The sequence below is a fragment of the Ictalurus punctatus genome, chromosome 12 (assembly GCF_001660625.3).
Source record: "Ictalurus punctatus breed USDA103 chromosome 12, Coco_2.0, whole genome shotgun sequence".
Taxonomy (NCBI): Eukaryota; Metazoa; Chordata; class Actinopteri; order Siluriformes; family Ictaluridae; genus Ictalurus; species Ictalurus punctatus.
In genome coordinates this window covers 23,970,231-23,984,879 of record NC_030427.2, presented here as the reverse complement: position 1 = coordinate 23,984,879, position 14,649 = coordinate 23,970,231, and the positions used below count along the sequence as shown (strand labels likewise).

General features: G+C 35.4%; 1 protein-coding gene across 1 annotated transcript in view; it reads left to right on the top strand.

Annotated features, from left to right (window-relative positions):
* The first annotated feature begins 2,214 nt into the window (after positions 1 to 2,214).
* Positions 2,215 to 14,649, top strand: part of col9a2 (procollagen, type IX, alpha 2) — a 29,133-nt gene continuing 16,698 nt past the window's right edge. Inside the window, exons 1-10 of the mRNA XM_017481779.3 lie at positions 2,215 to 2,475; positions 3,789 to 3,866; positions 6,239 to 6,274; positions 6,446 to 6,508; positions 7,348 to 7,401; positions 7,974 to 8,009; positions 9,299 to 9,322; positions 9,697 to 9,750; positions 11,570 to 11,623; positions 12,408 to 12,458. Coding sequence (XP_017337268.1) covers positions 2,404 to 2,475; positions 3,789 to 3,866; positions 6,239 to 6,274; positions 6,446 to 6,508; positions 7,348 to 7,401; positions 7,974 to 8,009; positions 9,299 to 9,322; positions 9,697 to 9,750; positions 11,570 to 11,623; positions 12,408 to 12,458 — 522 coding nt within the window. The 5' untranslated portion in view covers positions 2,215 to 2,403. The remainder of the gene's footprint in view (positions 2,476 to 3,788; positions 3,867 to 6,238; positions 6,275 to 6,445; positions 6,509 to 7,347; positions 7,402 to 7,973; positions 8,010 to 9,298; positions 9,323 to 9,696; positions 9,751 to 11,569; positions 11,624 to 12,407; positions 12,459 to 14,649) is intronic.

Sequence of the window (14,649 nt, the reverse complement as noted above, 5' to 3'; positions counted from 1 at the left end):
CAAATACGGGTAGGGATAAAAACAACGCCTCATTTCACGCTAGTACCGGTCTCCTGCTTCCGCTGTCACTGTGGTCTAGAGCTGTCCTTCACATTTCACACACTTATCATGTAATGTTTATCTTCTTATTATTTTATTTTTTTAAATTTTGCCAGGACAAATAGTACTGAAAAGCGTCAGGCATTATACAGGACAGGGTCAGTAATGTATGAAGCGTAATAAAGTAATTAAATAACTGCCTTCGTCGTTTCACATAGTTTAATAAAAATTAAATTAAATAAATAAATATCTAAATGTGGGAAGTGGCGCCACCTGTTGTAATAATGTTACAGTGCAGCTTAATATTAAAAAGGAACAATTTAAAGTACCCATGAAATAAAAATCGAGGTTTTGTGGCTTTTTGTATGATTTTGTTAGCCTTAAGGCTAAGCCAGTATGATCCAAAACAATGACAACTTGCATTTAGAAGATATTTAATCAAAATGCACAGTCTCTCTCTATCACCAATACGGATCAACAATTTTGATGACATCATTCTGTACTTTAGCGCCTCATCAGATTTTCTGTCCAATCCAATGCTCTCTAGAATCTGAAGTGTCCCGCCCCCAACATTGTAAAAACCATGGTACTAACTGACAAGCATGGCTTAGACTGTGAAGTAAGCTAAACACTATTGGCTATTTAAAAAGGGGGTGGAGCCACTCTATATGTCCCACCCTGACTTCCTTTTTCGTTGGAGATTACGTTAACACATTGAATAACGCTGCTTGAATTTAAAGGCACTTCATGGGGACTTTAAATCTAATTTACGCCCACTCTCCAGCTCCAATGCTGTCAAGCCCAATTTCATTCATTCAGGTTCAGTAATTGCTTTATTCTGATCAGGGTTATAGAGGATCCAGAGCCTATCCCAGGAACACTGATACACCTCAATACACTCTGAATAGGTTGGAAGTCCATCACATCACAGTCTAAACACATTCACACACTCATTCACACAATCACACCTAATGTAAAACACACAAGGAAACAGAGAGAACATGTGAACGTAACCCAAGCTCAGGACTGAACCAGAGAGCCCCTGCGATCTTATATGCCTGACACGTGCCACATTGTTATTTGTATTAAAACAAGTGAATAAAATAGTAGAAAAAGTTCAAATATTCAAAGATATAGTTCAAGTATTCCCTTCAAACAATAGAAACCCTCACAGAATTTGTAATGGTTTTATTGGTTATAATGGGAATTGTACTGGTTTAAATGGAAACGCTAATGGTCAATGTGGGTCTCTACTGGTAATTTTTTGCCTCCTGTTGGTGGAATGTTATGTCTAGTGGATAGCATTAAGGAACAATAATGGTAATGTCAATGGTTTAAATGGTTAGCTGATGAGATTTCTAGTGGAAACCATTAGAATTTCTGTGCTGGTTTCTATTATTTTTTGTTTGTTTGTTTGTTTGTTTTCCTTTGTTTTTTTGTTAAATGACTCCAGAATTAAAACCTGGTGTTTATGTTTGTATAGAAGTGTCTCTAGTATCACAAACAACCACAAAGATAAATTTGTAATGAGATCATTTTTAACCTGCATGTTGCTAATTGGTAGTCACAGTTTATTATTATTATTATTATTATTATTATTATTATTATTATTATTAGTAGTAGTAGTAGTAGTAGTAGTAGTAGTAGTAGTAGTATGTTTAAAACTTGTAGCTTTGTTGCTTTACATTATATGTTTTTTTTTTTTTTACCCCACTTGTACTGTCACAGACGATAAACACACATCGTAAACGAATGGTCAGTACCTGAGTTGAGATAAATTGTCTTAGGACGCCTAATGGGACATGCTCCCCAATGGCTGATGTAGTGCCACTGCAACCAAAAACGTCACAAAGATGTGAGGTCACCAGACAGGTAATAATGTTAAAAAACACACCAAACCTATATCTATCTATCTATCTATCTATCTATCTATCTATCTATCTATCTATCTATCTATTTATGTTTCATCCAATCAGCTTCCCCAAATCGCTTCTGCCTGTTTAATATTCACAAGAATGCTAATTTAGACAGAAGCCCCGCCCCCTGTGCTGAGTGAGAAGGCCCTGAGCTCTGTCCACTTCTCACGGCGTTGGCCTCTGAGTTCTCAGGGGCTGACTGTACACTTAGGTTACATCCTTCTTTTCCCTCTCTCTCTCTCTCTCTCTCTCTCTCTCTCTCTCTCTCTTACACACACACACACACACACACACACACACACACACACACACACAAACACACACGTCTTGCATCTGGAACTTTTCTGTCCTGGTCTGAGCAGCCAGGTGAGGAGAGGTGAGGAGAGGAGCTGCAGTCCTTAGGATTGGTGTTTCTGGAGGAAAGAGGAGCCTGAGACGAGTCTTCATCATGGATCGGGACTTTACCATCCTCCAAATTGCTGTGCTCCTGCAGGTGTTGTGTCTGGCTGTGGCTCAAGTGGTGAGTGAGTTTCTGTTTTTTCTCGGTGCTTCTGGATGGTTCGGGTGATCTGAGATCTGTTTTCACCTTTTAATTTATCTAAGAAACTTGATCTAGAAAGAATTTCTGGGAAATATATATATATATATATATATATATATATATATATATATATATATATATATATATATATATATATATACAGCTCTACCTCAAGGAAGTCAGCTTGGCCATTGCTGTTTAACTATCCCATAAATTCTCAATAGATTTGTACTATATCTCATTACGGGGTCTCAGTAGTGTACCTTCAGGGCTCTTTTTGATTTAAAAAGCTGTGCAAGATATTGAAAAGTGTTGTGTAAGACAGGGTAGTAATAATGATCAGAATGTGGCCTGGACACCGATGGAATGTGGTGGTTGAGTGAGGAAAAGACCCCCCCCACACACACACACACACACACACTGTACAAGGACCCCTTTCAGACTTTCAGTCATTGGTCCCTATTGAAACAACACAACCTGAAGGTGCACTCAGCAGATACTGACACTTACATTCCTACATTTAGAAAACTAAAACACTGAATCGCTGCATTCAGAAACATTCTTAATACTGAGTTACAGAGGTTTTCAGAACACACACATTTATTGCAGCTTGTTTGAGATCTGTAAAAGCAGACTTGGTACACATTCCCTCCCTCAGTGTGTGCTTACTCCAGCATTTAGTTTCAATTGTACTGTTTATTCTACACTGATCGACTGAATCCGGCGAATCGGATATGAATTTTCAACACCTGTTGCACCAAAACAATACAAACGACGTGTTAAATGTGGCTTCGCTGAAATGGAATGCATTGTATATAGATCTATTTATTTGCAGATATTTATTATCATGATTACTCATAAAGCTTGCTCATGTATTCTCATTTTAGGTGCATTATTATCATTTTCAGTAAATTTTAATAGTTTGTTTCCCCCCTTTGTATTGCTGCTGATAAATTATACTGAATTACACCATATACATTTTCTATTCAGTTATTATTATTATTCAGTTTAAAAGCTATATTTAATTTGATGATCTACTATCAAAAGTATTATCATATTACATGCGCCTTTTCTAAATATTCCTACAGAAATATTCTTAATACTGAGAATATATATATATATATATATATATATATATATATATATATATATATATATATATTATATATATATATATATATATATATACATATATATATATATATATATATATATATATATATATATATATAGGTGTAAGGTGTATTCATGCTGATCATATTTACACTCGCATTTCTCCAAATTTCTTTCAGAGTGGCCCACCTGCTGGACCTCCGGGCCCTCGCGGTCCCCCCGGCCCTTCAGGTACCCCCGGAGCCGACGGCATTGATGTGAGTATCATGATCTCTGGCTGGTGCCACAAGTCCCATCCCGTACAAAGACGCTCATTGTGTGCTCAGGTTTTCGCATCCCCTTGCAGTTGCACGATTTTACCCAGAGAGGGCGCCTGAAATGAAAACAAGTTCACAATAGCGTCCTGTTAATGCAGAGAACTAGAGAGATTTTCTCTCATCCTGTGCAGAGGCCCTGAGGTAATTTAATAGCACTGAGACAGAGTGCTAGTAGATTTGTAATGAGATTTTAACATGTGGTTCTTCAGAAGGATCCAATGCTGATGTTTAGCTATAACCTTAATATGCCTTAAGATTAGATTGTGTGCAGTGTAATGATCTTCTCAAATGTACATTAGTAGAAAATATGAAGATCTATGGAAACAATAATGCTAATTATTAATATAGTGCATGCTGTTGCGTGAATAATTTAAAGCGAGGGTGTCAAATTCATTTCAGATTATACTTAGGCCAATGATAAGTGGGACAGACAGTTTAGTAGACCAGTTCAACTTAAATGTGTGATGTTGTTTTTTAATTTAACAAAATATCAAATTACATTTTTGAATGTATTTCACGAACAATTCATTAACAAGTAAACTATTCTTCCAAATTATGTTTTTACCCTACAGTGCCGTGCATAAATATTCACCCCTTGAACTTGTCCACATTTTCTAGTGTTACAACCTGGAATTAAAATGGACTTCATCAAGATCATATATCAATATTTTAATTTGCAGAAGAACAATTACATTTTGTCCAATTTGTCTATTTTGTCTCTATTTTGCTCTCTAGTGGAAGAACAGAGACCAGCTCTTTTACAGTCTTAACACTCCACATTTGAATTTTACTTTGAAACACAGATTTTTAATTATTTTCCTGGGCCAGATCAGAACCTTGTATGTTTGAAACCCCTGGAGAAACGTATTCATATAGAGAAGGGTTTCTTATTAAAAATGACAAATATATAAAATGCTCCGAAGGGTTAGGTGTCTATTGTAGGGAGGGGCATGCTTGTGGGAGGAGTCATTAAGCATATAAAATGGTGTTGGCGTTTTGAGGACAATAGCTATAATTCCAGTGCAGTAGTATTAAAAATAGATGTCTAGGTGTTATGGGTGTAAAAAGAAAAAAAAAAAGAGAGAGAAATGGAACAGCATTACACAGGAACTTTATCATCAAAGTACATGCAAAGCTCAAAAACAATAACATTTTCCCCAATTACTGCATACATTAGTAATACTATGTGAGTGTGTCTTTATAGAGTGCATCTTAATTTACTTTTATATATACATACATACTTGCTCAGAACTTCATTCATCTTTACTGTAGCATTGATATAACACGCTACAGTTATGTAAGGAATAACCACCTTATTGTGTAAGGAATAAAAGAAACTGGCACATACTGTTATAGGAAATAATCACTGACAGGACAGCGTGATGCATTACCACCATGAATTTGATTATTTTCTTGTAACAGCATGACCTGACGTGTTTTACTCCTCTTAAACCACAGCAATTTGCCAAAGTTGAAATCATTTTATTTATGAAAGAATGATACAGATGATTGTACTTCTTATCACAGTATTTGTTCCTGCTATCACTTGTCTTATTTATGTAAACATTCATTCTATAAGCAGCCTCTCTTTTCTCTATCCTGAAGTTATCTTGAAATAAGATAACCAATAACCACAGAATCCAGTGTCTTGAAGATACTCCTTTGGTGGAAAAGTTACAGCTTTACCACTGTTACAAAGTTATAAAGTCCTGACACTAAATGGTGTTTTCACTAATGATTCAATTAAGCATCGTAAAATATATCATTTTTATTTATTTATTTATTTATTTTACAATTAACAGTGCATTTTAATCCATTTATCATTAGAAACAATAATGTATTAGAATGAGCAAACGTCTCAGTATAAACCTTTGCTTTGAATTACAACCAGCACTATTGTCAGAGTAGCTGTTATAGACAATTAATCAACACCTTCTGACAGATTTGAAGGTCAGATTTGATTCTTCAAACAATGCTGTTAATAGACTTATGTACTGTACAATATGTAAGCGTATTCCTGCTATATTCATAGTAGGTTATATAATTATATTAGTACTATAGTCCATATTATGTTTTATTAAGCTCATATATTGATTAAATAGCAACTATACTATTAAGCTGTTACTATTCATACATCATTAGATCTGAGTTGCAATTTGGCATTTTAATAACCACAGTTCATCTCACCACTATGTTAACAATCATGTTTTTCTGCAAAGTGAAGACCTGTATATCTGAGCTTCTAGGCTATGAAGTTTTTATAGCTAACTTATCTTTCTTTAACCCGCTCTCATTTATTTTTTTTATTCCAGGGTGAAAAAGGGCCTCCTGGGCCTCCTGGACCTCCTGTAAGTACTTTCTTTGAAAAATGTCCCTGAGACTCATACAGAAACTCTTTTTGTTGGAATATCGATGTAACTTTACTCCTAGAGTTGAGTGTCCTTAATATAACCTTTTCAGGCTGTAGGCTATTTCTGCACATGATAAATCTAATTTGTCCTCTGTAATTCACTTTGCAGGGTCAGAAGGGAGAAGCAGGCCAGCCGGGCCCAGACGGTCCTCCTGGGGATGATGGAATTGATGTGAGTTCATCTGTAGCTCAGGGAATGCCTGATCACATGTCACATGCCATTTTCATCACTGCTTTTTATCAAAGGAAACAGCAGTGGATTAAGTTGAGTTGAGATTAAGGTCGTGTAAACTGTAAAGGTTTACACGACTTTAAACTGATTAAGGTTGTGTAAACGGTAAACTGTACCATAATAAGGGAATCTGAAATAGTTACACTGTATGATACTAGTATAGGTTATAGTTATATATACAGTATATAGTTATATATAGTTATGCATGATTTTATAGTTATATTCATGACTAAATTATAAAAGAGATTAATAGATAGTTGCTGCAGTCATATATGTCATATTGTCCTTTACTGTGATGCACTGAAATGCTGTAATGTTATCATCGTGTGAATTTTCTATATTTTTCCTAATTAGTACTAGCACAGTCTCGTTCAAGAATAATAAAACTGAGCAAAGCCTTTTATCTTTAGTGTGTAATCTCTTTCATGATGGTACATCATGGACGTTTTTGGCATAAATTCAGAGTACAGGTTAGTGAAACCGCAGAGTACAGGTTAATGGCCTCACCTTTCCCAGTCACATGCTCAGAATCATGGAATTATCAGAAGGATTTGCTCAGGAAATCCCCTTTGGAATGTTAGTCCTAAACTCTGAACTGTCAAAATACGTTACCTGTACAAAGTAGTCTCATTACCATTTTGGTAATAGGTTCATTTTTTGTTTGTTTGTTTCTTTCTTTATTTTAAAACTATTAATACTGGCATAAAAATTCTCTCATAAACATAACTGTGGACAGATCCTTATTAAACAGATGATTATTGAAAATATTTTCTCTTCAGGGTTTGATTGGAGGAAAGGGTGAAAGAGGTCCCATTGGAAATCCTGGACCAAAGGTTAGTAAGATTTCCTTAAGCACATATAAGCAATGGTAAATGTGTCATTTAATCTGTAAATCAGTTCACTCATATTCACTCCATTAAAAGTCAAATGACCAAAAACAGAAATCCAGAAACACACTTTTGGCTGTATGTAGCCTTTAAAGCCAGCAGTAGATGCATAAGCATTTTGGTTTTTATAGCTGTTCAACAGCTAGCTTCAAATAGTTATGATATGTTTTATGTAGGAGTAATATTACTATTACTTTTTGGTTTTCTGTTGGCAATTCAAATTAAATATTCCTTCATGTGACATAATAGTTTCTACATACTACACACATGTAATGGTTCTCAAACTTGTTTTGCAGTCAGGGACTCAATGGCTACTAATAAGAGCCATAGTTCATTTTATTCCAGAACTTTACACAGTACACATTTAGGTCCAAGTTGACATTATTTATAGGGTTTTTTTTTTTGTTGTTGTGTTTTTTTTTTTTTTTTTTTTTTTGTGTGTTTGCCAATTGACAACAAATTAAAGCTTTGCATTATAATTTCTACCACCATAACCAATTCTTTCTTGATTTCCACAGGGACTACCAGGACCTACTGGTCCACCAGGACCACCTGTAAGTAAAATATTAATACGTTATAGGATTATATATAGTGTGAAAGATTATATAACCTTATACAAGGACAAAATGTGGAAGGCAGCAATACTTTTGTGTGATGGTAGATGTTTGACTGATGTTCGTTCATTATGATAAGTAATTTAAATGCTTAAATGGTGTAGGTTAAAAATCAGAATGAAAAGGTTTGCCTCTTTCTTTCTTAATGTGATATCAGTGTTTTCTAATAACACCTATGCCTTTCTAACTGCCCCCTTGTGTATCTTTTTGGGGTTGTAATTTTGCCTTTGATTCTTGTTGTCTTGCTGCAGGATGCACAGTAAAATTGACATAAAATGTGCATGTTTTATCCAAAAACTCATGTTTACATATATAACACATAATTAAAAAACAAAAAGAAAAGAAATCATCTGCAGTTGTCAGCAAGGAGTTAAAAATATATAATAGTGGTTAATAATGGAATTGCGCACACCTATGTTCAGACTTTTGTCCACAGGTTTGTCCATTGCCACTGTATTTCACACTGAAATTTAAGATTTGTGCTGTGAATCCACTGAAATGTATGACATTCTGTAATATATAACCATCCAATGAGCACCCACACGTCCCCAAACTTCAAGCTTTTTACTACTATCTATACCAAACAGTACTACCTTCTGACTACAGATAAGCATTTCTAGTTCATTCTGGAAAAAAAAAAGAAAAATGAATCACACTTCTCTCTTTGCTTCTCTATTATTAATAGGATCTGCAGTTCATAGGCTGGCAAATACTTAATACACTGACAGCCAATTAATGTTGGTAGATTTCATATCACAATATAAATAGATTGCAAATTAACAAGATTATCAAGATTAAAACCGTTCTTGGCAATTAACCAAAATCTACTGTTAGATGTTTATTTGAATCTTGCCTCAAATCTCATTTGGAAATTACCATACGAGTCTAAACTCTATTTTTTAAATTATATGTTAATGTTATATGTTTATTATACACCATATATATTATATGTTTTGAAATTCACCCATAAAATAAGCTTGATCAGTCTAAACAGGGTTTAAATGCAATTGAAAAGCTTATGCTCAGTTCAGTGAGCTCGAGTCTGAATATGAATAGCTTCCCCTGTGTAGCTATTGATGTATCTTTGAAGACTCTGAATACAGCCCTTGGATATTTTTATTTTTTAAAATCAATTATTCTAGCAAGATTGTGTCACATTGACACAAGACCGATACTAGAATAGTTTTAAATTTTCTACCATTCTCTATTTATTTTCTATTTTCATGCAGGGACCTGGGCTTCTTGGACTTTCTGTAAGTACTAATTACTACACAACATTAATTGCCATCTAGTCGTTAAACTAGACTAACTAAATTATTATTATTATTATTATTATTATTATTATTATTATTATTATTATTATTATTATTACTATTATTATTATTATTGCTAATATTATTATTTATAGTTGTGAATTTATCATACACTGACAAATGAGCCAGAATCCATTTGTAACTTGTAGGTGGATATAGCTGGACAAGGATTAAGGGTTTTGCCACTTCAGTGGCTCCCTTGGGTTTGAACTCACCAGTAGAGAACTTTTGATGACTAATTAGTGTAGCAAAGCTGTACAGTAAAATTAGTTCAAAGTCGTAAATGACATATCGCCTCATTCTTTTGTCTTCAGGGGCCACCAGGTCAGATCGGTTTTCCCGGGGAAATTGGACTCCCTGGACCCAAGGTTGGTCATCTACTTTACCCCTGTGAAAAAAAAAGAAACCCTCATAGAATTTGTAATGGTTTTAATGGTTATAATGGGAATTGTATTGGTTTTAATGGAAGCTGTAATGACCCTGTGGGTCTCTACTAATTTGTTACCTTCTATTGGTGGCATGTTATGTCTAGTAGATACCATTAAGGACATATGTCCTTAATATGTCCTACTACATAATGGAAACCATTTGGTAATGGTTTTAATGGTTAATAGCTGATTGTTCGTAATGGTATTTGTAATGGAAAACATTATGATTTCTATTTTGTTGTTGTTGTTTTTTCAGCAAGGACATCACACAGAACAAATGTTACCACTTGACATGATGTGACTTGTGGCTGTAACAATATTAGCAATGCTTGGATCCTCATGTTTTTACTAATGTGATGCTGAACATCTCAGCATACTGATTATCCTAGCCTTGATTTCAAGTAATTCAATCATTCAGAGTCAGTTGTACAATCTTCTAATAGTCACATGACAGAAGATTCTAGATATTCTACTTTACCTTACTACTTCATGAACTAGTAAAAGGTAAGGCTTGATAATATGAACCAATTTTAGCCTGTCACATGACCTTTATCTATCACTTTCTCTCATATTTGTACACGCACCTACCATCAGGAAGTCATTTTGTGCACCTCTTTCCATAAATAAACTTAACGAACATTGGGTAACCCACAGACAGATGACACATTAATGGGGAAAAAATACATAACATGTCTTAGTAAGTTGTTGGGCTACCATGAGCTACCTGAACAACTTCAGTGCGCCTTGGCATCGCTTCTACAAGTCTCTGGGACTAAACTGGACTGAACTGGACGAACACCATTCTTTCCATGGATATTGCCTCAGTTGCTGTTAAGATGATGGTGGTAGAAATTACTATCTATTACACATTGCTCCAAAATTTCCCATACTTTTTCAATTGGGTTGAAATTTGGTAACTGTGAAGGCCATAGCATATTATTTATATAATTTAGGTATCTTGGAGTCATCTTGGAAGAGACCACAGCCATCAGGATAGAAATGTTTCATAATAAGCAAAAGGTAATCAGTCAGAAGAAGTTTGTATTGATTTGCATTGACTCTTCCCTCAAAGGGAAGCTGTCCGCTGATTTCTGCACCACTGACTGAACTCTCAAACATGTTGGTAATGAGCGGTGTATGCACTGCAACTCTGCTATGATATCACTCTCTTGTCGACGGACCCTTCTTGTTGACAGTTTGATCACGTCCTGCATTGACACTTTCAGTCACCCGACAGACAGTTGCTCTTCTATTTTTCCTTACAAATCACACTAATGAATGAGCAGCATGTTCACTGAATCCCAGCTTACTGATGTCTTTCCCACGAATGATACTTTAGTCACTGTTCTTATTGAAACACAGCCAGCTGAGCAGTCTTTGCGACTGAAGCTACTGCATCCGCACTTCAATAATGAATCCTCTTGTTATCTTGATTAAAATTTGGGGTCAACTGGGCCTGCTCAGCTTTTTATACATTCCACAGAGCATGATAATTTGTATCATGCTGTGCTGCTGTCTGGCCGGATCCACACTTGCTATATTTCTCCACACATTTATTCAGTTTTTCCTTTCATTTGTCAACCAGCTGTATTTCTCCAACAATATAAAGTATAATGCCATAAAATTAAAATGAGTCCATGTTCAGTGGGACCTGATGAACTATATACCCACTGTTAAATAATGAACAGAACAGAAGGGTTCATTATACTCCATCTATGTATTATTTCTTAATGACTTTTGTATTCTTACCTATTCCCAGGGAGTTATAGGACTTCCTGGACCACCAGGTTTGCCAGGACCTTCAGGGAAACCTGTAAGTCATGTTTTTGCTAATGTTATAATGTATTAAAGTGATTAAGACAGGTTTACTAAAGCTATATCAATATAAAAACATGTATTATACAGGGTTATTTTACTCTCGGCGTACCTGTACTGTCACTGGGGGAGTATTCTCAAGTGTATACTTAAGAAATAAAACACAACAGGGTATGCTGTTATAGGAAAATAAACAACAACAAGGGTGGTGACATGAAGCAGAGGGCCTTTACCACCCTGAAGTTGATTGTTTTCCAATAACAGTGCATCCTAATGTGTTTTAGACCTTTTATAAGACAGCAATTGACCAAAGATTACAATTTCAAATTTATGAATGAATGGCAGTCATCATTTTTAGCCATTCATAGTTATGTTTATTGTTGTGGAATGTCAAGTTAGTTCCTGTTATCACTTATGCTATATCAGCTAGAAATAAGTAGAATATCCTTACAGAAAGATTCACCTTATTGATTATTCATTTTTCTTTGTTAAATAACAAAATGTTTTTTATTCCATCTATTATTAGCTTTAGATTATGTGTAGTGTCTGTCATACAAGTCCATGCAGGTGTAAGTTGCTGCTATAGAAATTAGTATAGTATATAGTATTTACATGTACAGATTGAATGTGTGTTATGAAGTATACATGTGGAATATTTTTTATTTCTGAAAATCATTCATTTTGTGAACTCAGTGTGTGTCTCCACAGTAAACAGCCATTATTGTCTTCCACAAATCCCCTTTTTTAAAAAAAAAAAAAAATGTCATTATCATCACATTCAGGGGCCGCCTGGGAAGTTCTTGGGTTTAGAAGAAGGCAGCGCTGATTTCCAGGTGAGATTATTATTATATACTTTATGTATAGATACATGCCAGTGTGTGTGGATGTACACATTAGTATATACATAAAGTATAATTATGTGCTGAGCTACAAGGCTACAATATATTATTTATATTTAGTTATATGTCAATATGTGTTAGAAATAATTGCCCGGATGATGTTTAGTTGTATCATAAAAATGAAGGCTTATTTTTTCCCAAATCCACAATGATAGTCAGAAAAACAGACAAGGTATGCCAGGAATATCAGGCTAATACAGAACAGGCAAAAGGTCAGTGATAAATATAGACAGAATGACATAGAATAAGGGTCATTAATGCATATTAATACAATGTCACCGACGCCACAGGAAGCCCGGTGCATGGAGGGTGAGATCGTGACGGGTCGAAATAACCAGCTGGCTGATATATTTCACAGCAGAAACATTTCTGTCTTTTTGAGTGGTTTTGTGGATGTTCACTCAGGGGAGCATTGTAGGACATAGCAAAGCAGAGGAATAAATTTCTCTTTGACTCACAGAAATTTGCCAATAATTACATTTTTTTAATGAATTACACAACAGCACTTGAACTTTATTCGCTTATAGTTAAATATAATGTTGTGGAACATCCACAAAACAAATTAATTCCTCATACCACTTGCATTACAACAGCTCTAAACAGTCATACCCTCACAAGCCTTTTTTTTTCCCTCTTAAAGTTAATAACACAAACATGCAGTTCACCATGTTATCAAGAAACTGAAAAACGCTTCATCCTGAATACTTTCCCGTGTTGGAAAACATAAAGTTATAGCTTTAGCTCTGACTGTTACAAAGCACTGACACTGGAGACTCCTTCCAAAAATGATAAACATCACCACTTTTTAAAAACCTGTTTGTGTACAATTTCATGTACAAGTCCCTGTGTACGTTGTTACTATGAAATTGATAATGTATTACATTACGAGAGTTTTAATATAAACTTCGCAGTAGGAAGTACTGTCAGAGCTGCTGTTATAGAACATCTATAATCACCACCCCATGACCAGTCGGAATCAAGTATTCAATAGCATTTTGGCATATAGTGAAATACAAAGCTCTAAAACATCTTATTTTTATTATGAATAAAAAAATAATCAGTTGTATTTTGATAGTAGCTGGGTGAAGTAGCTCTATATGAAAGAGATCTATATGTAAGGAGCATCCATGCATTACTGTTTGAATCACACGACCTTACAACAACTTGAAAGAATTTTCAGATATAATTATATAAAATATTCAGATTTTTTTTTTTTTCGTTTCATACACATATTTCTCAAACAGGTTTTTGTCTGTTTTAATTCTGAGTTATACTTCATCAGAAGTGAAATTTGCCTGATTTAATAAAACGCTTTCAACTCGCTATGGAAAATGTATTTTCCAATCCAATACTCAGTTGTGGTAAGCAGTTCCTCAGAGACAAGTGAAGCCAGCTACAGCATCTTTTAAAACTGTAACATATTTGGAGGAAAGTGCTACTAGCCCTCTTTAACATACATGAGCTCAGAGATGCCAGTGATTGGCTAGTGCTACTGATTGATGATGCCATCCCTCCCACCCAGAAAACACTGCCAATTTTGCTCCCTCAGACTCCTGGCCATGCTGGGATTCAAATGCGTGATCTCCTAATGAGGTGAGCATGGTGGCTTAGTGGTTAGCCCATATGCCTCACATCTCCATGGTTGGTAACTTGAATCCCACCTCCGCCCTGTGTGAATGGAGTTTGCATGTTCTCCCCATGCTTTGAGAGTTTTTTTTTCCAGTTTCCTCCCCGAGTCCAAAGACGTACAGTACATTGTAGGCTGGTTGGCATCTCTAAATTGTCCATAGTGTGTGAATGGGTGTGTGTGCGATTGTGCCCTGCGATGGACTGGCATCCCATCCAGGGTGTCCCCCACCTTGTACCACAAGTCCCTGGGATAAGCTCCAGGCTCCCCTGGAACCCTGCGTAGGACAAGTGGTACAGAAAATGGATGGATCTCCTGATGATAGGACTGGAGCTCAAATTTTTAGATCTTTGATAAAATAATAATGAAATGAAAACAGTTTTTGCTTGTGTTTAGAAACATTTGGTCCAGCTTGAGCCAAGGTGGCTCTGTTTATTTACTGAAGATAAATGAATGGCCGAACTTTACCTTGAGCTTTAATGTACAGTAATTCACCTC